At 40.7% G+C, this 25,462-nt stretch overlaps 1 protein-coding gene across 1 annotated transcript in view; it reads right to left on the bottom strand.

Moving 5' to 3' along the window:
• The window catches only part of BPTF (bromodomain PHD finger transcription factor), a 923,754-nt gene that overhangs the window by 155,736 nt on the left and 742,556 nt on the right, over window positions 1-25,462 (bottom strand). Inside the window, exons 25-26 of the mRNA XM_053721515.1 lie at window positions 8,050-8,132; window positions 1,334-1,559 (exon numbers count right to left, since the gene is read on the bottom strand). Of these exons, the coding sequence (XP_053577490.1) occupies window positions 1,334-1,559; window positions 8,050-8,132 (309 nt within the window). The remainder of the gene's footprint in view (window positions 1-1,333; window positions 1,560-8,049; window positions 8,133-25,462) is intronic.

The raw sequence follows: 25,462 nt of genomic DNA, 5'->3' as shown, positions 1-25,462 counted from the left end.
TTTCCCACTCCTTAAAATAAAAAGGTGTGTCAGGGAGAGTTTTCTTGTGCCCACCTGAAAAGGTTTTCATGGATTCTGCCCAACTCCTACTTAAATAGTAGGATAATTACGGCTAATAGGCTAAGTCAAGGCAGCAATTTAATTTTAAACTGTTACTTTCCCATACAAAAAGTAAAATAAGAAACCCAGAAAACACACGCAACAGCTACTCTAAACTAACAGTGCTGCACACACACAACAGGCACACAGCAGGGCACAGTAGCACTGCTGCACACACACATAATCCCTCTGGTTAAATATAAAAAAATACTGCTGCAAAAACATAAATCCCACTGGCTACACACCATACCATTTACAATAGAAGCCAATTTTTTTTTTTATTCACACAAGCTGCTGCAAAAACATGACTGATCGTGAGGTGGGGAGGTCTGCTTGTGTTTGAAAGGTCATCCCTGCAACAGCCAATGTGGGATATTGTTTTAATATTTCTTTATACATCATACAATGCGTACGTTTTCATTCTATTGTTTTTTTCTTATATTATCCTAAAAAAAAAAAAAAAAAAAAAAAGCATAATAAAAAAAACCCCACTGAAATCATAGAAGCACACAATAGGTGCCAACATTGTAACAATCTACAAATAGGTGTGTGTATGGTAAGCAGCCATTAAAAAAAAATATTGCAAACTATTCTAGGAATATATACACTGATAATAGCTTGTGCTGGAGTTAGGGCTGCCACTTCAGCCATGTTTTCCCGGACAGTTATGAGTTAGATATGCTGCAGGGTGTGCAAGGATGAACGTGTATTGTGCTTCTCAACAGCATTATTTATATTACTCCTTCCCCACCCTTCTGGAAAAAACATGGCTGAGATGGCAACCCTAGCAGTAAGCTGCTTTAACAAAGCTATTAGCAACTTAAACCTCAAGTGGTATACCATAAATATGTAAATGTGTGAGTAAACTTAAAGGACCACTAAATGCATAATAAACATGTGCACAATAAAATGACAACGCAACAACAGCTACTCTAAATTTCAAATAAGCAGATTTTTTTTTCTGGCAAATGTATTCTCCTATTTTCCAGCCGGTGTGCTATGTGACAGACATAAGCCAATCACAGACTAGTATACGTATACTCTGTGCACATGCTCAGTAGTTGCTTGTTCCCCAGAAAGTGTGTATATAAAAAAAAATGATAATGGAAGTAAATTTTAAAGCGTCTTAAAACTGCATGCTCTGATTCATAAAAGTTTATTTTTTGACTTGAGTGTCCCTATAAAGAGTATTATATACATTTGGATAATGGAAGCTTTTCAAGAATTTGCTTACCTGCACCTCAATTTGCAATTCTTTGTCCAATAGTGCTCTTTTTTTCAATATCTCTGCTTTTAGTTGTTCCTTGTGTTTGAACAGCAATGCAGACAATTTGCTGGCATTCTGCTTGCTCTTCTTTTGCTCCACACTTTCTTCTCTCTTCCTTTTCTTAGCTGCCTGTTTCTCTTCCTTGTCAATTTTGTCCAAGATGTACTTCATCACCTGATTACAAACAATCATTCTGCAGGAAAAAGGAGAAAGGTATGAGGCTACTTATTAAAACCGAGCTCGCGGTAGCAATTAGCGCTTATTAAAATAACCAGAGATCAGATCTCTGGTTAATTTTATAAATCTGTCCCAAATGCCCCCAAAAACATAATTTATGCTTACCTGATAAATTCCTTTCTTCTGTAGTGTGATCAGTCCACGGGTCATCATTACTTGTGGGATATTAACTGCTCCCCTACAGGAAGTGCAAGAGGATTCACCCAGCAGAGTTGCTATATAGCTCCTCCCCTCTACTTCACCTCCAGTCATTCGACCAAGGACCAACGAGAAAGGAGAAGCCAAGGGTGTAGTGGTGACTGGAGTATAATTTAAAAAATATTTACCTGCCTTAAAAAACAGGGCGGGCCGTGGACTGATCACACTACAGAAGAAAGGAATTTATCAGGTAAGCATAAATTATGTTTTCTTCTGTTAAGTGTGATCAGTCCACGGGTCATCATTACTTGTGGGATACCAATACCAAAGCAAAAGTACACGGATGACGGGAGGGATAGGCAGGCTCTTTATACAGAAGGAACCACTGCCTGAAGAACCTTTCTCCCAAAAATAGCCTCCGAGGAAGCAAAAGTGTCAAATTTGTAAAATTTGGAAAAAGTATGAAGCGAAGACCAAGTTGCAGCCTTGCAAATCTGTTCAACAGAGGCCTCATTCTTAAAGGCCCAAGTGGAAGCCACAGCTCTAGTGGAATGAGCTGTAATTCTTTCAGGAGGCTGCTGTCCAGCAGTCTCATAAGCTAAACGAATTATGCTACGAAGCCAAAAAGAGAGAGAGGTAGCAGAAGCTTTTTGACCTCTCCTCTGACCAGAGTAAACGACAAACAGGGAAGACGTTTGTCGAAAATCTTTAGTTGCCTGTAAATAAAATTTAAGGGCACGAACTACATCCAGATTGTGCAAAAGACGTTCCTTCCTCGAAGAAGGATTTGGGCACAAGGATGGAACAACAATCTCCTGATTGATATTCCTGTTAGTGACTACCTTAGGTAAGAACCCAGGCTTAGTACGCAGAACTACCTTATCCGAGTGAAAAATCAAATAAGGAGAATCACAATGTAAGGCTGATAACTCAGAGACTCTTCGAGCCGAGGAAATAGCCATTAAAAATAGAACTTTCCAAGATAACAACTTTATATCAATGGAATGAAGGGGTTCAAACGGAACACCCTGTAAAACGTTAAGAACAAGGTTTGTGGAGCCACAGCTTTAAACACAGGTTTAATCCTGGCCAAAGCCTGACAAAAAGCCTGAACGTCTGGAACTTCTGACAGACGCTTGTGTAACAGAATGGACAGAGCTGAGATCTGTCCCTTTAAGGAACTAGCGGATAACCCCTTTTCTAAACCTTCTTGTAGAAAAGACAATATCCTAGGAATCCTAACCTTACTCCAAGAGTAACCTTTGGATTCGCACCAATATAGGTATTTACGCCATATTTTATGGTAAATCTTTCTGGTGACAGGCTTCCTAGCCTGTATTAAGGTATCAATAACTGACTCAGAAAAACCACGCTTTGATAAGATCAAGCGTTCAATTTCCAAGCAGTCAGCTTCAGAGAAGTTAGATTTTGATGTTTGAAAGGACCCTGAATCAGAAGGTCCTGTTTCAGAGGTAACGACCAAGGTGGACAGAATGACATGTCCACCAGATCTGTATACCAAGTCCTGCGTGGCCATGCAGGCGCTATTAGAATCACTGATGCTTTCTCCTGTTTGATTCTGGCAATCAATCGAGGAAGCATCGGGAAAGGTGGAAACACATAAGCCATCCTGAAGGTCCATGGTGCTGTCAAGGCATCTATCAGGACCGCTCCCGGATCCCTGGATCTGGACCCGTAGCGCGGAAGCTTGGCGTTCTGTCGAGACGCCATGAGATCTATCTCTGGTTTGCCCCAACGTGGAAGTATTTGGGCAAAGACCTCTGGATGAAGTTCCCACTCCCCCGGATGAAAAGTCTGCCGACTTAAGAAATCCGCCTCCCAGTTCTCCACTCCCGGGATGTGGATTGCAGACAGGTGGGCAAGAGTGAGACTCTGCCCAGCGAATTATCTTCGATACTTCCATCATTGCTAGGGAGCTTCTTGTCCCTCCCTGATGGTTGATATAAGCTACAGTCGTGATGTTGTCCGACTGGAACCTGATGAACCCCCGAGTTGCTAACTGGGGCCAAGCCAGAAGAGCATTGAGGACTGCTCTCAATTCCAGAATGTTTATTGGAAGAAGACTCTCCTCCTGATTCCATAGTCCCTGAGCCTTCAGAGAATTCCAGACAGCGCCCCAACCTAGTAGGCTGGCGTCTGTTGTTACAATTGACCAGTCTGGCCTGCTGAATGGCATTCCCCTGGACAGATGTGGCCGATAAAGCCACCATAGAAGAGAATTTCTGGTCTCTTGAATGGAATGAAGGACACGGCATGCATTTTGAAGTTTTGTTAACCTGTCCTCTGTCAGGTAAATCTTCATTTCTACAGAATCTATCAGAGTCCCCAGGAAGGGAACTCTTGTGAGTGGAAAGAGAGAACTTTTCTCTTCGTTCACTTTCCATCCATGCGACCTTAGAAATGCCAGTACTATCTCTGTATGAGATTTGGCAGTTTGAAAGCTTGAAGCTTGTATCAGTATGTCGTCTAAGTACGGAGCTACTGAAATTCCTCGCGGTCTTAGTACCGCCAGAAGAGTGCCCAGAACCTTTGTGAAGATTCTTGGAGCCGTAGCCAGTCCGAATGGAAGAGCTACAAACTGGTAATGCCTGTCTAAAAAGGCAAACCTTAGATACCGGTAATGACTTCTGTGAATCGGTATGTGAAGGTAAGCATCCTTTAAATCCACTGTGGTCAAGTACTGACCCTCTTGGATCATGGGCAAAATTGTTCGAATAGTTTCCATCTTGAACGATGGAACTCTTAGGAATTTGTTTAGGATCTTTAAATCCAAGATTGGCCTGAAGGTTCCCTCTTTTTGGGAACTACAAACAGATTTGAGTAAAACCCTTGTCCTTGTTCCAACCCCGGAACTGGATGGATCACTCCCATTAATAAAAGATCTTGTACGCAGCGTAGAAACGCTTCCTTCTTTGTTAGGTTTGTTGACAACCTTGACAGATGAAATCTCCCTCTTGGGGGAGAGGATTTGAAGTCCAGAAGGTATCCCTGAGATATGATCTCTAACGCCCAGGGATCCTGAACATCTCTTGCCCAAGCCTGGGCGAAGAGGGAAAGTCTGCCCCCCACTAGATCCGGTCCCGGATCGGGGGCCCTCAATTCATGCTGTCTTAGGGGCAGCAGCAGGTTTTCTGGCCTGTTTGCCCCTGTTCCAGGACTGGTTAGGTTTCCAGCCTTGTCTGTAGCGAGCAACAGCTCCTTCCTGTTTTGGTGCAGAGGAAGTTGATGCTGCTCCTGCTTTGAAATTACGAAAGGAACGAAAATTGGACTGTCTAGCCTTGGCTTTGGCCTTGTCCTGAGGCAGGGCATGACCTTTACCTCCTGTAATGTCATCAATAATCTCTTTCAAGCCGGGCCCGAATAAGGTCTGCCCTTTGAAAGGAATATTAAGCAATTTAGATTTAGACGTAACATCAGCTGACCAGGATTTTAGCCACAGAGCTCTGCGTGCCTGAATGGCGAATCCTGAATTTTTAGCCGCAAGTTTAGTTAAATGTACTACGGCATCTGAAATAAATGAATTAGCTAACTTAAGGAATTTAAGTTTGTGTGTGATGTCATCTAGTGTGGATGATTGAAGTGTCTCTTCCAGAGACTCAAACCAAAATGCTGCTGCAGCCGTGACAGGCGCAATACATGCAAGAGGTTGCAATATAAACCCTTGTTGAACAAACATTTTCTTAAGGTAACCCTCTAATTTTTTATCCATTGGATCTGAAAAAGCACAGCTATCCTCCACTGGGATAGTGGTACGCTTAGCTAAAGTAGAAACTGCTCCCTCCACCTTAGGGACCATTTGCCATAAGTCCCGTGTGGCGGCGTCTATTGGAAACATTTTTCTGAATATAGGAGGGGGTGAGAAAGGCACACCGGGTCTATCCCACTCCTTAGTAACAATGTCAGTAAGTCTCTTAGGTATAGGGAAAACGTCAGTACTCGTCGGTACCGCAAAATATTTATCCAACCTACACATTTTTTCTGGGATTGCAACTGTGTTACAATCATTCAGAGCCGCTAATACCTCCCCTAGTAACACACGGAGGTTCTCAAGCTTAAATTTAAAATTTGAAATGTCTGAGTCCAGTTTATTTGGATCAGAACCGTCACCCACAGAATGAAGCTCTCCTTCTTCACGTTCTGCAAACTGTGACGCAGTATCAGACATGGCCCTTGCATTATCAGCGCATTCTGTTCTCATCCCAGAGTGATCACGTTTACCTCTTAGTTCTGGTAGTTTAGCCAAAACTTCAGTCATAACAGTAGCCATATCTTGTAATGTGATTTGTAATGGCCGCCCAGATGCACTCGGCGCTACAATATCACGCACCTCCTGAGCGGGAGATGCAGGTACTGACACGTGAGGCGAGTTAGTCGGCATAACTCTCCCCTCGTTGTTTGGTGAAATATGTTCAATTTGTACAGATTGACTATTTTTTAAAGTAGCATCACTACATTTAGTACATAAATTTCTATTGGGCTCCACTTTGGCATTAACACATATAGCACAGAGATATTCCTCTGAATCAGACATGTTTAACACACTAGCAAATAAACAGCAACTTGGAAATACTTTTCAAAGTAATTTACAAATAATATGAAAACGAACTGTGCCTTTAAGAAGCACAGAAAATATTATAACAGATAAAATAATTAAGTTATAGCATCAATCTTTGTCAGAATATACAGTTTTAGCAAAGGATTGTTCCCCTCAGTAAATGATAACTAACCCAGGCAGCAGAAAAAAATACACAAATAAACGTTTTTTATATCACAGTAAATACAATCAGCACAGCTCTGCTGTGAATGATTACTTCCCTCAAAAAAGACTCTTGAGATCCCTGAACTCTGTAGAGATGAACCGGATCATGCAGGAAGAAAATGAACCTCTGACTGAGTTTTTCTGATGCATAGTGAAAGCACCAAAATGGCCCCTCCCCCACACACATAACAGTGAGAGGGATCAGTGAACTGCTCTAATTTAAATCAAAACTATTGCCAAGTGGAAAAAAAGTGCCCAAAACATTTTTTCACCCAGTACCTCAGAGAAAAAAACGTTTTTACATGCCAGCAAAAAAACGTTTTACCTCAATAATTAATTGTCATTTAAAACCTATTGCAAGTCCCTGCAAAATAGGTTAAGTCTATGTATACAGTTTAAAAGCCAGAGAAGTACCATTTCCCAGAAAACTGAAGTGTAAAATATACATACATGACAGCCTGATATCAGCTACATCTACTGCATTCAAGGCTGAGTTTACATTATAACGGTATGGCAGGATTTTCTCATCAATTCCATGTCAGAAAATAATAAACTGCTACATACCTCTTTGCAGATTAATCTGCCTGCTGTCCCCTGATCTGAAGTTTACCTCTCCTCAGATGGCCGAGAAACAGCAATATGATCTTAACTACTCCGGCTAAAATCATAGAAAAACTCAGGTAGATTCTTCTTCAAATTCTACCAGAGAAGGAATAACACACTCCGGTGCTATTATAAAATAACAAACTTTTGATTGAAGATATAAAAACTAAATATATCACCATAGTCCTCTCACACATCCTATCTAGTCGTTGGGTGCAAGAGAATGACTGGGGGTGACGTAGAGGGGAGGAGCTATATAGCAACTCTGCTGGGTGAATCCTCTTGCACTTCCTGTAGGGGAGCAGTTAATATCCCACAAGTAATGATGACCCGTGGACTGATCACACTTAACAGAAGAAATACTGTGTGTAGTGTATTTTATTAAAAAATAAAGATGGCAGCATCTTCATTTTTTAATAAAATTACTGCACTAGGCAATATTTTATGGTTGGTGGGAGTGGGGTGTTAGGAAAAGAACCTGCACTAAAAAGTGCCTTACATTGCAATCTATGGGAACTGTGTGTTCCCAGTAAATATATATGTATATGACTATATACATTATATATTTATTTGTTAATATGTGTATAATGAATGTGTAAATATATAATCATATACATATATATTTAAACATGCTGCCATCGCTGCGCTGAAGTTCTGACGACATCAGAACGAGGCTCCCATAGTAACCTATGGAAGCGCGCTCTCATGAGGTCGCATTCCCATTGCTGACAACTTTTAATACCAGGGCACATTAGAGTGCGCTGGTATTAGAAAGAGTAGCGCAAATATTGCTTTTATGAAAGCAATATTTAACGCTCCGCTTGTAATCTGGCCAACAGTATTTTAGACAGCTATAGTAACAGACTGCATTGCAAAGTGAAACCTACCTATGAAAAAAACATTAAAAGTGCAAAGCACATCCTACCTTTGATTTTCTTCTCGTTCAACAGGTGTCATTGTCTTTTTCTGTTTTAAGTGTTCTATTACAGCATTCTGTTTCATTACAACCTTCGAGAGAGAGGAAAAAAAAAAAGAAAAAAAAAAAAAGGATTAAATACAGTTCCAGAAAATTACCTTCAGTTCTTAAAGGGATGGTCTAGTCAAAATTAAACTTCCATGATTCAGATAGGGCATGCAATTTTAAACAAATTTTCCAGTTCACTTTTGCTTTGTTCTCTTGGTATTCTTAGTTGAAAGCTAATCTAGTTAGGCTCATATGCTAATTTCTAAGCCCTTGAAGGCCTCCTCATATCTGAATGCATTTGATAGTTTTTCACAGCTAGAGGGCGTTAGTTCTAGTGCACAACATATATAATATTGTGCTTGTGCCCGTGGAGTTATTTATTAGAGGGCATTGATTGGCTAAAAAACATAATTTATGTAAGAATTTACCTGATAAATTAATTTCTTTCATATTGGCAAGAGTCCATGAGCTAGTGATGAATGGGATATACAATCATACCAGGAGGGGCAAAGTTTTCCAAACCTCAAAATGCCTATAAATACATCCCTCACCACACCCACAATTCAGTTTAACGAATAACCAAGCAATGGGGTGATAAAGAAAGGAGTAGAAAGCAGCAACAAAGGAATTTGGAAATAATTGTGCTTTATACAAAAAATCATAACCACCATAAAAAAGGGTGGGCCTCATGGACTCTTGCCAATATGAAAGAAATTAATTTATCAGGTAAATTGTTACATAAATTATGTTTTCTTTCATGTAATTGGCAAGAGTCCATGAGCTAGTGACGTATGGGATATCAATACCCAAGACTAGAGAGGGAGGGATAAAAATAAACAACAGCCATTTTCCGCTGAAAAAATAATCCACAACACAAATTAAAAGTTTATTCTTTTAATAACAAGAAAAACTTAAAAACATCATCAGAAGAATCAAACTGAAACAGCTGCCTGAAGAACTTTTCTACCAAAAACTGCTTCTGAAGAAGCAAATACATCAAAACGGTAGAGTTTAGTAAATGTATGCAAAGAGGAACAAGTTGCCGTTTTGCAAATCTGATCGACTGAAGCTTTATTCTTAAAAGCCCACGAAGTGGAGACTGATCTAGTAGAATGAGCTGTAATTCTCTGAGGCGGGGTCTCACCTGACTCCAAATAAGCTTGATGAATCAAAAGCTTCAACCAAGAAGCCAAGGAAACAGCAGAAGCCTTCTGACCTTTCCTAGGACCAGAAAATATAACAAATAGACTAGAAGTCTTCCTGAAATCTTTAGTAGCTTCAACATAATATTTCAAAGCTCTTACCACATCCAAAGAATGTAATGATCTTTCCAAAGAATTCTTAGGATTAGGACACAAGGAAGGGACAACAATTTATCTACTAATGTTGTTAGAATTCACAACCTTAGGTAATTGAAAAGAAGTCCGCAAAACCGTCTTATCCTGATGAAAAATCAGAAAAGGAGATTCACAAGAAAGAGCAGATAGCTCAGAAACTCTTCTAGCAGAAGAGATAGCCAAAAAGAACAACACTTTCCAAGAAAGTCGTTTAATGTCTAAAGAATGCATAGGTTCAAATGGAGGAGCCTGTAACGCCTTCAAAACCAAACTAGGACTCCAAGGAGGAGAAATTAATTTAATGACAGTCGTAATACGAACTAAAGCCTGTACAAAAAAGTGAATATCAGGAAGTTTAGCAATCTTTCTGTGAAATAAAACAGAAAGAGCAGAGATTTGTCCCTTCAAAGAACTTGCAGACAAACCCTTATCCAAACCATCCTGAAGAAACTGTAAAATTCTAGGAATTCTAAAAGAATGCCAAGAGAATTTATGAGAAGAACACCATGAAATGCAAGTCTTCCAAACTCGATAATAAGTCTTTCTAGAGACAGATTTACGAGCTTGCAACATAGTATTAATAACGGAGTCAGAGAAACCTCTATGACTTAGCACTAACCGTTCAATTTCCATACCTTCAAATTTAATGATTTGAGATCCTGATGGAAAAACGGACCTTGAGATAGAAGGTTCGGCCTTAACGAAAGTGGCCAAGGTTGGCAACTGGACATCCGAACAAGATCCGCATACCAAAACCTGTGTGGCCATGCTGGAGCCACCAGCAACTAACGATTGTTCCATGATGATTTTGGAGAGCACTCTTTGAAGAAGAACTAGAGGGGCGAAAATGTAAGCAGGATGATAACACCAAGGAAGTGTCAGCGCATCCACTGCTTCCTGGACCTGGACAGGTATCTGGGAAGTTTCTTGTTTAGATGAGAGGCCATCAGATCTATCTCTGGAAGACCCCACATCTGAACAACCTAAGAAAACACATCTGGATGGAGAGACCACTCCCCTGGATGTAAAGTCTGATGGCTGAGATAATCCGCCTCCCAATTGTCTACACCTGGGATATGTACCGCAGAGATTAGACAGGAGCTAGATTCCGCCAAAGCAAGTATTCGAGATACTTCTTTCATAGCTTGTGGACTGTGAGTCCCACCCTGATGATTGCCACAGTTGAAATATTGTCTGTCTGAAAGCAAATGAACAGTTCTCTCTTCAACAGAGGCCAAAACTGAAGAGCTCAGAGAATTGCACGGAGTTCTAAAATATTGATTGGTAATCTTGCCTCTTGAGATTTCCAAACCCCTTGCGCTGTCAGAGATCCCCAAACAGCCCCCCAACCTGAAAGACTTGCATCTGTAGTGATCACAGTCCAGGTTGGCCGAACAAAGGAAGACCCTTGAACTAGACGCTGGTGATTTAACCACCACGTCAGAGAGTGTTAAACATTGGGATTTAAGGATATTAATTGTGATATATTTGTATAATCTCTGCACCATTGATTCAGCATACAAAGCTGGAGAGGTCTCATGTGAAAATGAGCAAAAGGAATCGCGTCCGATGCTGCAGTCATGAGGCCTAAAATTTCCAAGCACATAGCCACTGAAGGGAATGACAGACTGAAGGTGCCGACAAGCTGCAACCAATTTTGAAACGTCTCATGTCTGTTAGAGACAGAGTCATGGACACAATCTATCTGGAAACCTAAAAAGGTGACCCTTGTCTGAGGAATCAAGAAACTTTTTGGTAAATTGATCCTCCAACCATGTTTTTGAAGAAACAACACTAGTTGATTTGCGTGAGATTCTGCATAACGTAAAGACTACACTGCAATACTCGTAAAGGAAACACTGCAATAGCCTGTTCTCTGATTACAGAGAGTAGGGCCCCTAGAACCTTTGGAAAAGATTCTTGGAGCTGTTTCTAGGCCAAATGGAAGAGCAACAAATTGGTAATGCTTGTCTAGAAAAGAGAATCTCAGGAACTGATAATGTTCTGGATGAATCGGAATATGAAGGTATGCATCCTGCAAGTCTATTGTAGACATATAATGTCCTTGCTGAACAAAAGGCAGAATAGTCCTTATAGTCACCATCTTGAAATTTGCTACTCTTACATAACAATTCAAAATTTTCAGATCCAGAACTGGTCTGAATGAATTTTCTTTCTTTGGGATAATGAATAGATTTGAATAAAACCCCAGACCTTGTTCTTGAAAAGGAACTGGCATGATTACCCCTGAGGACTCCAGGTCTGAAACACACTTCAGGAAAGCCTGAGCTTTTACTGGATTTGCTGGGATGCGTGAGAGAAAAAAATCTTCTCACAGGAGGTCTTACTCTGAATCCTATTCGATACCCCTGAGAGACAAAGCTCTGAATCCATTGATTTTGGACAGAATGTATCCAAATATCCTTGAAAAACCTTAACCTGCCCCTTACCAACTGAGCTGGAATGAGGGCCGCACCTTCATGCGGACTTAGGGGCTGACTTTGGTTTTTTTAAAAGGCATGGATTTATTTCAATTTGAGGAAGGCTTCCAATTGGAAACTGATTCCTTGGGGGAAGAATTAGATTTTTGTTCCTTATTTTGACGAAAGGAACGAAAACGGTTAGAAGCCATAGATTTACCCTTAGGTTTTTTATCCCGAGGCAGAAAAACTCGCGTTCCCCCAGTAACAGTTGAAATAATAGAATCCAACTGAGAACCAAACAAATTATTACCTTGGAAAGAAAGCCACAAAGCTCTTCTAGCCAAAATAGCTAAAGACATGGATCTAACATCAATTTTGATAATATCAAAAACGGGATCACAAATAAAATGATTAGCATGTTGCAACAGGCGAACAATGCTAGACATGTCAGGATCCAATTCTTGTTGCGCTAAATTCTCCAACCAAAAAGTTGATGCAGCCGCAACATCAGCCAAAGTAATTTCAGGCCTGAGAAGATGACCTGAATATAGATAGGCTTTCCTTAGATAAGATTCAAGTTTCCTATCTAAAGGATCTTTAAAAGAAGTACTATCTTCCATAGGAATAGTGGTACGTTTAGCAAGAGTAGAAATAGCCCCATCAGCCTTGGGGATCTTTCCCCAAAACTTTATAGAAATTGCTGGTAAAGGATACAATTTTTTAAACCTTGAAGGAATAAAAGGAGTACCTGGCTTACTCCATTCCTTAGAAATCATATCAGAAATAGCATCAGGAATAGGAACCACCTCTGGAGTAACTACAGGAGGTTTAAAAACAGCATTTAAACGTTTACTAGTCTTAACGTCAAGAGGACTGGCTTCCTCAAATCCAAAGTAATTAACACTTCTTTTAACAAAGAATGAATATACTCTATTTTAAATAAATAAGTAGATTTGTCAGTGTCAATATCTGAGGAAGGATCTTCTAAATCAGACAGACCCTCATCAGAGGAGGATAATTCAGTATGTTGTCGGTCATTTGAAATTTCATCAACTTTATGAGAAGTTTTAAAAGACCTTTTACGTTTATTAGAAGGCGGGAATGCAGACAAAGCCTTCTGAATAGAATCAGTAACAAATTCTTTAAAGTTCATAGGTACATCATGTACATTAGAAGTTGAAGGAACTGCAACCGGCAATGTACTATTACTGATGGATTTATAGTCTGCATGTAAAAGTTTATCATGACAACTATTACAAATGACATTCAGAGAGATAATTCCCACAATCTTACAACAAATGCACTTAGCTTTGGTAGAACCGACGTCAAGCAGCAAAGTTCCAACAGATACTTCTGACACAGGATCAGATTGTGACATCTTGCAAAATGTAAAAGAACAAACAACATATAAAGCAAAATTATCAATTTCCTTATATGACAGTTTCAGGAATGGGAAAAAAATGCAAATAGCATAGCCCTCTGACATAGAAAAGGCAAGAGACAAATAGCAAAAGGGTAATAAATAATGAAAAAAATTTGGCACCAAGTATGACGCACAACGTGACAAATTTTTTTGGTGCCAACTACATCCGGAAATGACACGCTTGCGTCACTAACGACGCAACCCTGTGAAGGGACTCGGCGTCAACTACGATGACGGAAATGACGAACTTGCGCCAACGGACGTACTTTCGCGCCAAAAAAAATCTTGCGCCAAAAATGACGCAAGAAAGTCTAGCATTTGGCGCACCCGCGAGCCTAGTACTGCCCGCAATTTGCAAGAAATATTTTTTAAATATAGTCAATCTGAAAAAAAGACTAAACCACAGGTAAGAAAAATATTTCTTAAAATATTTATTTTCCCCAAATATGAAACTGATAGTCTGCACAAGGAAATACATGAATCTGACTCATGGCAAATATAAGTACAATACATATATTTAGAACTTTATATAAATGCATAAAGTGCCAAACCATAGCTGGGGTGTCTTAAGTAATAAAAAACAAACTTACCGAAAGACAGCCATCCACATATAGCAGATAGCCAAACCAGTACTGAAACAGTTATCAGTAGAGGTAATGGAATATGAGAGTATATCGTCAATCTGAAAAGGGAGGTAGGAGATGAATCTCTCGACCGATAACAGAGAACCTATGAAATAGACCCCCATTAGGGAAATCATTGCATTCAATAGGTGATACTCCCTTCACATCCCTCTGACATTCGCTGTACTCTGAGAGGAATCGGGCTTGTCAACGTAGAAATCTTAGCACAAACTTACTTCACCACCTCCATAGGAGGCAAAGTTTGTAAAACTGAATTGTGGGTGTGGTGAGGGGTGTATTTATAGGCATTTTGAGGTTTGGGAAACTTTACCCCTCCTGGTTGGATTGTATATCTCATACGTCACTAGCTCATGGACTCTTGCCAATTACATGAAAGAAATGCAAGTCTGTCAAAAGAACTGAAATAAGGCAGTCTGCAGAGGCTTAGATACAAGGTAATCAGAGGTAAAATGTATATGAATACAACCATGTTGGTTATGCTAAACTGGGTTATGGTTAATAAAGGGATTATCAATCTTTTTAAACCATAAAAATTCTGGAGTAGACTGTCCCTTTAACTTTTGTTATAACATTTAATGTATATCTAAATATGTACATCATTGTCTTTGTCCTGACAATATAAAGCTCTCACCTAAGACGAGATGATGCAAAATGTTTATATTACTTCAGATTATGTCCTTTGAGTTTTATTAAATTTAAGCTTTGCACTTTCTATTTTGTATTTTAATACATTTAGATTCTGTATACAGAAGTGTATTTAGTATTGTGATTTTACATATTGGAATTATGCTTTGACAGTTTCTGTACCTTTAACAAATTATGGTCATACCTTGTATATTTATGTGCATCTTTTAAACATTACATTGTTTAAAAGGACGGAACCAGGAAGGCCCAGACAGATGAGAGATGCCTTCTACAGAAAGTAGATAAAGTCAATCACAATGAAGAGATAAATTAACAGCAGAGCACCTGGGACTAAAGCCTCAGTTTGCATCAAATCCAAATTAAACTGAAGGGTTTTCACTACAATTTAACTCTTTTTTGCCTCTAGTTTATTATAACATAATTTAAGAACTTACCTGATAAATTAATTTCCTTCATAGTGGCAAGAGTCTGTGAACTACTGACGTATGGCGATATACATTCCTACCAGGAGGGGGCAAAGTTTCCCAAACCTAAAAATGCCTATGAATACACCTCCCACCTCACTCATACCTTAGTTTAACGTGTAGTCAAGAAGTGAAGTGTAAAAGGAGTAAAAAGCATACAAAAAGAGGAACTGGAAAAAATAATGTGCTTTATAAAAAAAATAACCACAAAAAATAGGGTGGGTCTCATGGACTCTTGCCACTATGAAAGAAATGAATTATCAGGTAAGTTCTTACATAAATTATGTTTTCTTTCATGTAAGTGGCAAGAGTCGATGAGCTAGTGACGTATGGGATATAATATCCAAGATGTGGAAATCCACGAGTCACTAGAGAGGGAAGGATAAAATAACAGCTAAATCCGCTGAGAAATTAAATCCCAAAAAATAATTGTTTTCTTGGAAAAAAAAAAAAAAAAAAAAAAAAACTCAAATCAAAAGGCACTAGAAGCAAACAGACAACTGCCTGAAGAATCTTTCTACCAAAGGCTGCTTCCGAAGAAACAAACACATCAAAATGGTAAAATTTAGTAAAAGTATGCACAGACTACTAAGTTGCTGCTTTGCAAATTTGATCAACTGAAGTATCATTCTTAAAAGCCCAAGAAGTGGCAACTGATCTAGTAGAATGAGCTGTAATTCTCTGAGGTAGAGAATTCCCCGCCTCCAACTAAGCTTTGTGAATCATAAGTTTCAACCAAGATGCCAGAGGCTTTCTGACCTTTCCTGGAGCTAGAAAAAATAACAAATAGACTAGAAGTCTTTCTGAAATCTTTAGTGGCCTCAACATAACATTTCAAAGCTCTTACCACATCCAAAGAATGTAAAGACCTTTCAAGAGTATTCTTAGGATTAGGACACAAGAAGGGAACAACAATTTCCCTATTAAAGGCAAAAATGTAAATGACGTCCGCAAAACAGCTTTATCTTGATGGAAAATCAGATAAGGGGACTCAGAAGAGATGGCCAAAAGAAATAACACTTTCCAAGAAAGTAATTTAATATCCAATGAATGCATAGGCTCAAAAGAAGGAGCCTGTAAAATCTTCAAAACCAAATTGAGACTTCAAGGTGGAGGAATAGATTTAATAACGGGTTTGATACAAATCAATCAAATAGACAGGAAGGTATTGGTGCTAAAAGCTAAGGATTAGTGATCTATAAACATATGAGATAATCTCAAAGGTTATATATATAAAAATATAAAATTGTCTATAAGAATAAATAATTTAATAGTTCATAAGTACATAAAAGCATACATAAATCAATTCATATATCATAAAGGCATAAAAATATATAAATAAAAACTGCATAAATATAATCTGAACGTTGCTCCTTCAATATAGGGAACACACCTAACCTCTAAAGATGAGGATGATGGATCCGTATCTTGGAAGCTTGGTATTCTGTCGAGATGCCATCAGATCCAATTTCGGTCTGCCCCATCGGAGAATCAGTGAGGCAAATACCTCCGGGTGGAGTTCCCACTCCCCCGGATGAAAAGTCTGTCGACTTAGAAAATCCGCTTCCCAGTTCTCTACTCCTGGGATGTAGATTGTTGACACATAACAATAGTGAGCCTCCGCCCATCGAATTATCTTGGATACTTTTGTCATCGCCAAGGAACTCCTCGTTCCCCCCCTGATGATTGATATAAGCCACAGTCGTGATAATGTCCAACTGGAATCTGATAAATTTGGCCGAAGCCAACTGAGGCCATGCCTGAAACGCATTGAATATTGCTCTCAATTCCAGAATATTGATTGGAAGTAGAGACTCCACCTGAGTCCATACACCCTGAGCCTTCAGGGAATTCCAGACTGCACCCCAGCCCAGTAGGCTGGCATCTGTTGTCACTATCACCCACGAGGGTCTGCGGAAACACGTCCCCTGGGACAGATGATCCGGCGACAACCACCAAAGAAGAGAGTCTCTGGAATCTTGATCCAGATTTATCTGAGGAAATAAATTTGCATAGTCCCCATTCCACTGTCCAAGCATGCACAGCTGCAGTGGTCTGAGATGAACGGAATGATTTCCATTGCCGCTACCATTAATCCAATTACCTCCATACACTGAGCCACTGATGGCCGAGGATTGGACTGAAGGGCTTGGCAAGTATTTAGAATTTTTGATTTTCTGATCTCCGTCAGAAATATTTTCATGTCTACAGAGTCTATCAGAGTTCCCAAGAAGGGAACCCTTGTCCGTGGAACTAGTTAACTCTTTTCTAGGTTCACCTTCCAACCGTGAGTTCTCAGAAAGGACAACACTGTGTCTGTATGAGATTTTGTCAGATGATAAGTTGACGCATGAATCAAAATATCATCCAGATAAGGCGCCACTGCTATGCCCCGCGGTCTGAGAACCGCCAGAAGGGACCCTAGAACCTTTGTGAAGATCCTGGGTGCTGAGGCCAACCCGAAGGGAAGAGCCACAAACTAAAAATGTTTGTCCAGGAAGGCAAACCTTAGGTACTGATGATGATCCTTGTGAATAGAAATATGAAGGTATGCATCCTTCATGTCCACGGTAGTCATATATTGACCCTCCTGGATCATTGGTAAAATTGTTCAGATGGTCTCCATCTTGAAGAATGGAACTCTGAGAAACTTGTTTAGACTCTTGAGATCTAAAATAGGTCTGAACGTTCCTTCTTATTTGGGAACCACGAAAAGATTTGAGTAAAATCCCTGTCCCTGTTCTAGTCTTGGAACGGGACAAATTACTCCCGTAGTGGAAAGGTCTTTTACACAACGTAAGAACGCCTCTGTTTTTATCTGGTCTACAGACAATCGTGAAAGAAGAAATCTCCCTCTTGGGAGAAAATCCTTGAATTCCAGTTGATACCCGTGGGTGACGATTTCCAGTGCCCAGGGGTCCTGAACATCTCTTGCCCAAGCCTGGGCAAAGAAAGAAAGTCTGCCCCCTACTAGATCCGGTCCCGGATCGGGGGCCGCCCCTTCATGCTGTCTTTGTAGCAGCAGAGGGCTTCTTGGGTTGTTTACCTTTGTTCCAAGCCTGGTTGGGTCTCCAGACGGACTTGGACTGAGCAAAATTCCCTTCCTGCTTTGTGGAGGAAGAGGAAGCAGAGGGTACTCCTTTAAAATTTCGAAAGGAACGAAAATTATTTTGTTTACTCCTCATCTTAACAGACTTATCCTGAGGTAATGTCCAGTAATGTCAGAAATGATTTCCTTCAACTCAGGCCCGAATAGGGTCTTACCCTTGAAAGAAATAGCTAAGAGCTTAGATTTGGATGACACATCAGCAGACCATGATTTTAACCATAACGCCCCAAAATGGCAAATCCTGCATTTTTTGCAGCCAATTTAGCAATTTGAAAGGCGGCATCTGTAATAAAAGAATTATCAAGCTTGTGAGTCTTAATTCTATCCAAAATGTCTTCTAAAGGGGTCTCAACCTTCAGAGACTCTTCTAGAGCATCAAACCAAAAAGCTGCTGCAGTAGTACCTGAAACAATGCAAGCTGTTGGTTGTAAAAGGAAACCCTGATGAATAAATAATTTCTTTAGAAGACCCTCTAACTTTTTATCCATAGGGTCTTTGAAAGAACAACTGTCGTCAATAGGTATAGTTGTATGCTTAGCCAGGGTAGAAAGAGCTCCCTCCACCTTAGGGACCGACTGGTGTCTGATATGGGATACATTTTCTTGAAATTAGGAGGAGAGAACGGTATTTCCGGTCTGTACCATTCCTTTTTTATAATTTCCGAAATTCTTTTAGGAACCGGAAAAACATCAGTATAAGTAGGTACCGCTAGATATTTGTCCATTTTACACAATTTCTCTGGTGGTATTACAATAGGGTCACAATCATCCAGAGTCGCTAAAACCTCCCAAAGTAACAGGCGGAGGTGTTCAAGCTTAAATTTAAAGGACATGACGTCCGAAACTGGCTGAGGTAACATACTTCCTGGGTCTGAAAGTTCTCCCTCAGACAACAATTCCCTGACCCCCAACTCAGAGCCCTGTGAGGGTACATCGGAAATAGCCAACAAAGCATCAGAGGATTCAGTATTCAATTAATACCTGACCTACTGCGTTTACCCTGTAACACTGGTAACTTAGATAATACCTCTGTAAGGGTAGTTGACATAACTGCAGCCATATCCTGCAGAGTAAAAGAATTAGACGCACTTGAGGTACTTGGCGTCGCTTGTGTGGGCGTTAAAGGTTGTGACACTTGGGGAGAATTAGATGGCATATCCTGATTCTCTTCAGACTGAGAATCATCCTTAGGCACATTTTCTTTACCTAAAATATGTTTTTTACATTGTAAGGCCCTTTCAGTACAAGAGGTACACAAAGTAAGAGGGGGTTCCACAATGGCTTCTAAACACATAGAACACTTAGTTTCCTCAATCTCAGACATGTTGAAAAGACTAGTAATAACCACAATAGTCGTAGATCACCTCATTTATTGATTCAAACAAATTTTAGTGCAATGTGTACTGCGCCTTTAAGAAATAAAAAGCGCACAATATTTTTCTCAAACTGCCTAAAACGTTAAAAAACGCTACACAATTAAATGTAATGATTCAATTGGCCCAAATATTATTGCACCCTATAAGTAAAAGGTGAATTTACCCTCTAAGAGACATTTTAACCAAAAAATATATCTTAACAGAAGAAATTACCCCTGCACCCTGCCCCCAGGGTACTGAAAAATGACTTGACAACAATCCGGTGAACAGAACACAAGTTTAGGCCCCACCGGAGCTAATGCCTTCTCAGTCAGAGTAAACTGCGCGTCTGAGCGCACAAAATAGGCCCCACCCATCATGGACGTCATCCTAACAGTCTGTTTAACCGCATGAGAAGCGGTTTGAAAAATAAGCCATGTGGTCCCCTTAAAATCTTTTAAAAAAAACTGCAGCCTTACTGACTTTTGAATAAAACATAAAATGTCAAGCTGCCTCTCCCAGTGTCCAGCCCAATACAGTGTCAAAGCAATATGTATAAAAACAGGATTTTCAGTAACACCATCAGTGTACAGGTCTACTGCTTACCCCTTCCCTTGCAGGGAAAAAAACATAATTTATGCTTACCTGATAAATTTATTTCTCTTGTAGAGTATCCAGTCCACGGATCATCCATTACTTGTGGGATATTCTCCTTCCCAACAGGAAGTTGCAAGAGGATCACCCACAGCAGAGCTGCTATATAGCTCCTCCCCTCACTGCCATATCCAGTCATTCGACCGAAACAAGACGAGAAAGGAGAAACCATAGGGTGCAGTGGTGAATGTAGTTTAATTAAAATTTAGACCTGCCTGAAAAGGACAGGGCGGGCCGTGGACTGGATACACTACAAGAGAAATAAATTTATCAGGTAAGCATAAATTATGTTTTCTCTTGTTAAGTGTATCCAGTCCACGGATCATCCATTACTTGTGGGATACCAATACCAAAGCTAAAGTACACGGATGATGGGAGGGACAAGGCAGGAACTTAAACGGAAGGAACCACTGCCTGTAGAACCTTTCTCCCAAAAACAGCCCCCGAAGAAGCAAAAGTATCAAATTTGTAAAATTTGGAAAAAGTATGAAGGGAAGACCAAGTTGCAGCCTTGCAAATCTGTTCAACAGAGGCCTCATTTGTAAAGGCCCAGGTGGAAGCCACAGCTCTAATAGAATGAGCTGTAATCCTTTCAGGAGGCTGCTGTCCAGCAGTCTCATAGGCTAAACGGATTATACTCCGAAGCCAAAAAGAAAGAGAGGTTGCCGAGGCCTTCTGACCTCTCCTCCAGAGTAAACAACAAACAGGTTAGATGTTTGGCGAAAATCTTTAGTAGCCTGTAAGTAAAACTTCAAGGCACGGACTACGTCTAGATTATGCAAAAGACGTTCCTTCTTTGAAGAAGGATTAGGACATAATGATGGAACAACAATCTCTTGATTGATATTCTTGTTAGAAACCACCTTAGGTAAAAAGCCAGGTTTTGTACGCAGAACAACTTTATCTGAATGAAAGATCAGATAAGGAGAATCACAATGTAAGGCAGATAACTCCGAGACTCTTCGAGCCGAGGAAATAGCCATCAGAAAAATAACTTTCCATGAAAGAAGTTTGATATCAATAGAATGAAGGGGTTCAAACGAAACCCCTTGAAGAACTTTAAGAACCAAGTTTAAGCTCCATGGAGGAGCAACAGGTTTAAACACAGGCTTAATTCTAACTAAAGCCTGACAAAATGCCTGAACGTCTGGAACTTCTGCCAGACGCTTGTGTAAAAGAATAGACAGAGCAGAAATCTGTCCCTTTAAAGAACTAGCTGATAATCCTTTGTCCAAACCCTCTTGGAGGAAGGACAATATCCTATGAATCCTAACCCTACTCCATGTGTAATTCTTGGATTCACACCAATGAAGATATTTACGCCATATCTTGTGGTAAATTTTCCTGGTGACAGGCTTTCGTGCCTGTATTAAGGTATCAATTACTGACTCGGAGAAGCCACGCTTTGATAGGATCAAGTGTTCAATCTCCATGCAGTCAGTCTCAGAGAAAGTAGATTCGGATGATTGAAAGGACCTTGTATTAAAAGGTCTTGTCTCAGAGGCAAAGTCCATGGTGGAAAGGATGACATGTCCACTAGGTCTGCATACCAGGTCCTGCGTGGCCACGCAGGCGCTATCAATATCACCGATGCTCTTTCCTGTTTAATTTTGGCAATCAGACGAGGGAGCAGAGGAAACGGTGGAAACACATAAGCCAGGTTGAAGAACCAAGGCGCTGCTAGAGCATCTATCAGTGCCGCTTCTGGGTCACTGGACCTGGATCCATAACAAGGAAGCTTGGCGTTCTGGCGAGACGCCATGAGATCCAATTCTGGTTTGCCCCAACGGAGAACCAATTGAGCAAACACCTCCGGATGGAGTTCCCATTCCCCTGGATGAAAAATCCGCCTCCCAGTTCTCTACACCTGGGATATGGATCGCTGACAGGTGGCAAGAGTGAGTCTCTGCCCAGTGAATTATCTTGGAGACTTCTGACATCGCTAGGGAACTCCTGGTTCCCCCTTGATGGTTGATGTAAGCCACAGTCGTGATGTTGTCCGACTGAAATCTGATGAACCTCAGTGTTGCTAGCTGAGGCCAAGCCAGAAGAGCATTGAATATTGCTCTTAACTCTTAATAATATTTATTGGTCCATGAACCCTGAGCCTTCAGGTAATTTCCAGACTGCACCCCAACCTAGAAGGCTGGCATCTGTTGTTACAATTGTCCAATCTGGTCTGCGAAAGGTCATACCCTTGGACAGATGGGCCCGAGATAACCACCAGAGAAGAGAATCTCTGGTTTCCTGATCCAGATTTAGTAGAGGGGACAAATCTGTGTAATCCCCATTCCACTGACTGAGCATGCATAATTGCAGCGGTCTGAGATGCAGGCGCGCAAATGGCATTATGTCCATCGCCGCTACCATTAAAGGGACACTGTACCCAAATTTTTTCTTTTGTGATTCAGATTGAGCATGAAATTTTAAGCAACTTTCTAATTTACTCCTATTATCACATTTTCTTCATTCTCTTGGTATCTTTATTTGAAATGCAAGAATGTAAGTTTAGATGTCGGCCCATTTTTGGTGAACAACCTGGGTTGTCCTTGCTGATTGGTGGATAAATTCATCCACCAAAAAAAAGTGCTGTCCAGAGTACTGAAACCAAAAAGCTTAGATGCCTTCTTTTTCAAATAATGATAGCAAGAGAACGAAGAAAAATTGATAACAGGAGTAAATTAGAAAGTTGCTTAAAATTGCATGCTCTTTCTGAATTACAAAAGAAAAAATTTGGGTTCAGTGTCGCTTTAAGCCGATTACTTCCATGCACTGAGCCACCGTCGGGCGCGGAATGGAGTGAAGAACACGGCAAGCATTTAGAAGTTTTGATAACCTGGACTCCATCAGGTAAATTTTCATTTCTACAGAATCTATTAGAGTCCCTAGGAAGGAAACCCTCGTGAGAGGAGATAGAGAACTCTTTTCTTCGTTCACTTTGCACCCATGCGACCTCAGGAATGCCAGAACTATCTCTGTATGAGATTTGGCAATTTGAAAGCTTGACGCCTGTATCAGGATATCGTCCAGGTAAGGAGCCACCGCTATGCCTCGCTGTCTTAGGACCGCCAGAAGTGAGCCCAGAACCTTTGTAAAAATTCTTGGGGCTGTAGCCAACCCGAATGGAAGAGCTACAAATTGGTAATGCCTGTCTAGAAAGGCAAACCTCAGGAACTGATGATGATTCTTGTGAATCGGAATGTGAAGGTAGGCATCCTTTAAGTCCACTGTGGTCATGTACTGACCCTCTTGGATCATGGGTAAAATGGTTCGAATAGTTTCCATCTTGAATGACGGAACTCTGAGGAATTTGTTTAGGATCTTTAAATCCAAAATTGGTCTGAAGGTTCCCTCTTCTTTGGGAACCACAAACAGATTTGAATAAAACCCCTGTCCTTGTTCCGTCCGCGGAACTGGATGGATCACTCCCATTACTAGGAGATCTTGTACGCAGCTTAGGAATGCCTCTTTCTTTATCTGGTTTGCAGATAATCTTGAAAGGTGAAATCTCCCTTGTGGAGGAGAAGCTTTGAAGTCCAGAAGATATCCCTGAGATATGATCTCCAACGCCCAGGGATCCTGAACATCTCTTGCCCACGCTTGGGCGAAGAGAGAGAGTCTGCCCCCTACTAGATCCGTTGTCGGATAGGGGGCCGCTCCTTCATGCTGTCTTAGAGGCAGCAGCAGGCTTTCTGGCCTGCTTGCCCTTGTTCCAGGACTGGTTAGGTTTCCAGGCCTGCTTGGATTGAGCAAAAGTTCCCTCTTGTTTTGAAGCAGAGGAAGTTGATGCTGCACCTGCCTTGAAATTTCGAAAGGCACGAAAATTAGACTGTTTGGCCTTTGATTTGGCCCTGTCCTGAGGAAGGGTATGACCCTTACCTCCAGTAATGTCAGCAATAATTTCTTTCAAACCAGGCCCGAATAAGGTCTGCCCCTTGAAAGGAATGTTGAGTAAATCCGGAATTCTTAGCCGTTAGTTTAGTCAAATGAACAATGGCATCAGAAACAAATGAGTTAGCTAGCTTAAGAGTTCTAAGCTTGTCAACAATTTCAGTCAATGGAGCTGTATGGATGGCCTCTTCCAGGGCCTCAAACCAGAATGCCGCCGCAGCAGTGACAGGCGCAATGCATGCAAGGGGCTGTAAAATAAAACCTTGTTGAATAAACATTTTCTTAAGGTAACCCTCTAATTTTTTTATCCATTGGATCTGAAAAAGCACAACTGTCCTCAACCGGGATAGTGGTACGCTTTGCTAAAGTAGAAACTGCTCCCTCCACCTTAGGGACAGTCTGCCATAAGTCCCGTGTAGTGGCATCTATTGGAAACATTTTTCTAAATATAGGAGGTGGGGAAAAGGGCACACCTGGCCTATCCCACTCCTTACTAATAATTACTGTAAGCCTTTTAGGTATTGGAAAAACATCAGTACTCACCGGCACTGCATAGTATTTATCCAGCCTACACAATTTCTCTGGCACTGCAATTGTGTCACAGTCATTCAGAGCAGCTAATACCTCCCCAAGCAATACACAGAGGTTCTCAAGCTTAAATTTAAAATTAGAAATCTCTGAATCAGGTGTCCCCGATTCAGAGACGTCACCCACAGACTGAAGCTCTCCGTCCTCAGGTTCTGCATATTGTGACGCAGTATCAGACATGGCTCTTACAGCATCTACGCGCTCTGTATCTCGTCTAACCCCAGAGCTATCGAGCTTGCCTCTCAATTCAGGCAATCTGGATAATACCTCTGACAGGGTATTATTCATGATTGCAGCCATGTCCTGCAAAGTAATCGCTATGGGCGTCCCTGATGTACTTGGCGCCATATTAGCGTGCGTCCCTTGAGCGGGAGGCGAAGGGTCCGACACGTGGGGAGAGTTAGTCGGCATAACTTCCCCCTCGACAGACCCCTCTGGTGACAATTCTTTTATAAAGACTGATCTTTACTGTTTAAGGTGAAATCAATACATTTAGTACACATTCTCCTATGGGGCTCCACCATGGCTTTTAAACATAATGAACAAGTATCCTCTGTTTCAGACATGTTTGTACAGACTAGCAAGCTTGGAAAACACTTTAAAGCAAGTTAACAAGCAATATAAAAAACGTTACTGTGCCTTTAAGAGAAACAAATTTTGACAAAATTTGAAACAGTGAAAAAAAGGCAGTTACACTAACAAAATTTTTACAGTGTATGTAACAAGTCAGCAGAGCATTGCACCCACTTGCAAATGGATGATTAACCCCTTAATAACAAAAACAGAATAATAAATGACAAAAACGTTTTTTAAACACAGTCACAACAACTGCCACAGTCTAC

Source organism: Bombina bombina, chromosome 1 (genome assembly GCF_027579735.1).
Source record: "Bombina bombina isolate aBomBom1 chromosome 1, aBomBom1.pri, whole genome shotgun sequence".
Classification (NCBI taxonomy): Eukaryota; Metazoa; Chordata; class Amphibia; order Anura; family Bombinatoridae; genus Bombina; species Bombina bombina.
This window is presented reverse-complemented; position numbering and strand designations above follow the sequence as displayed.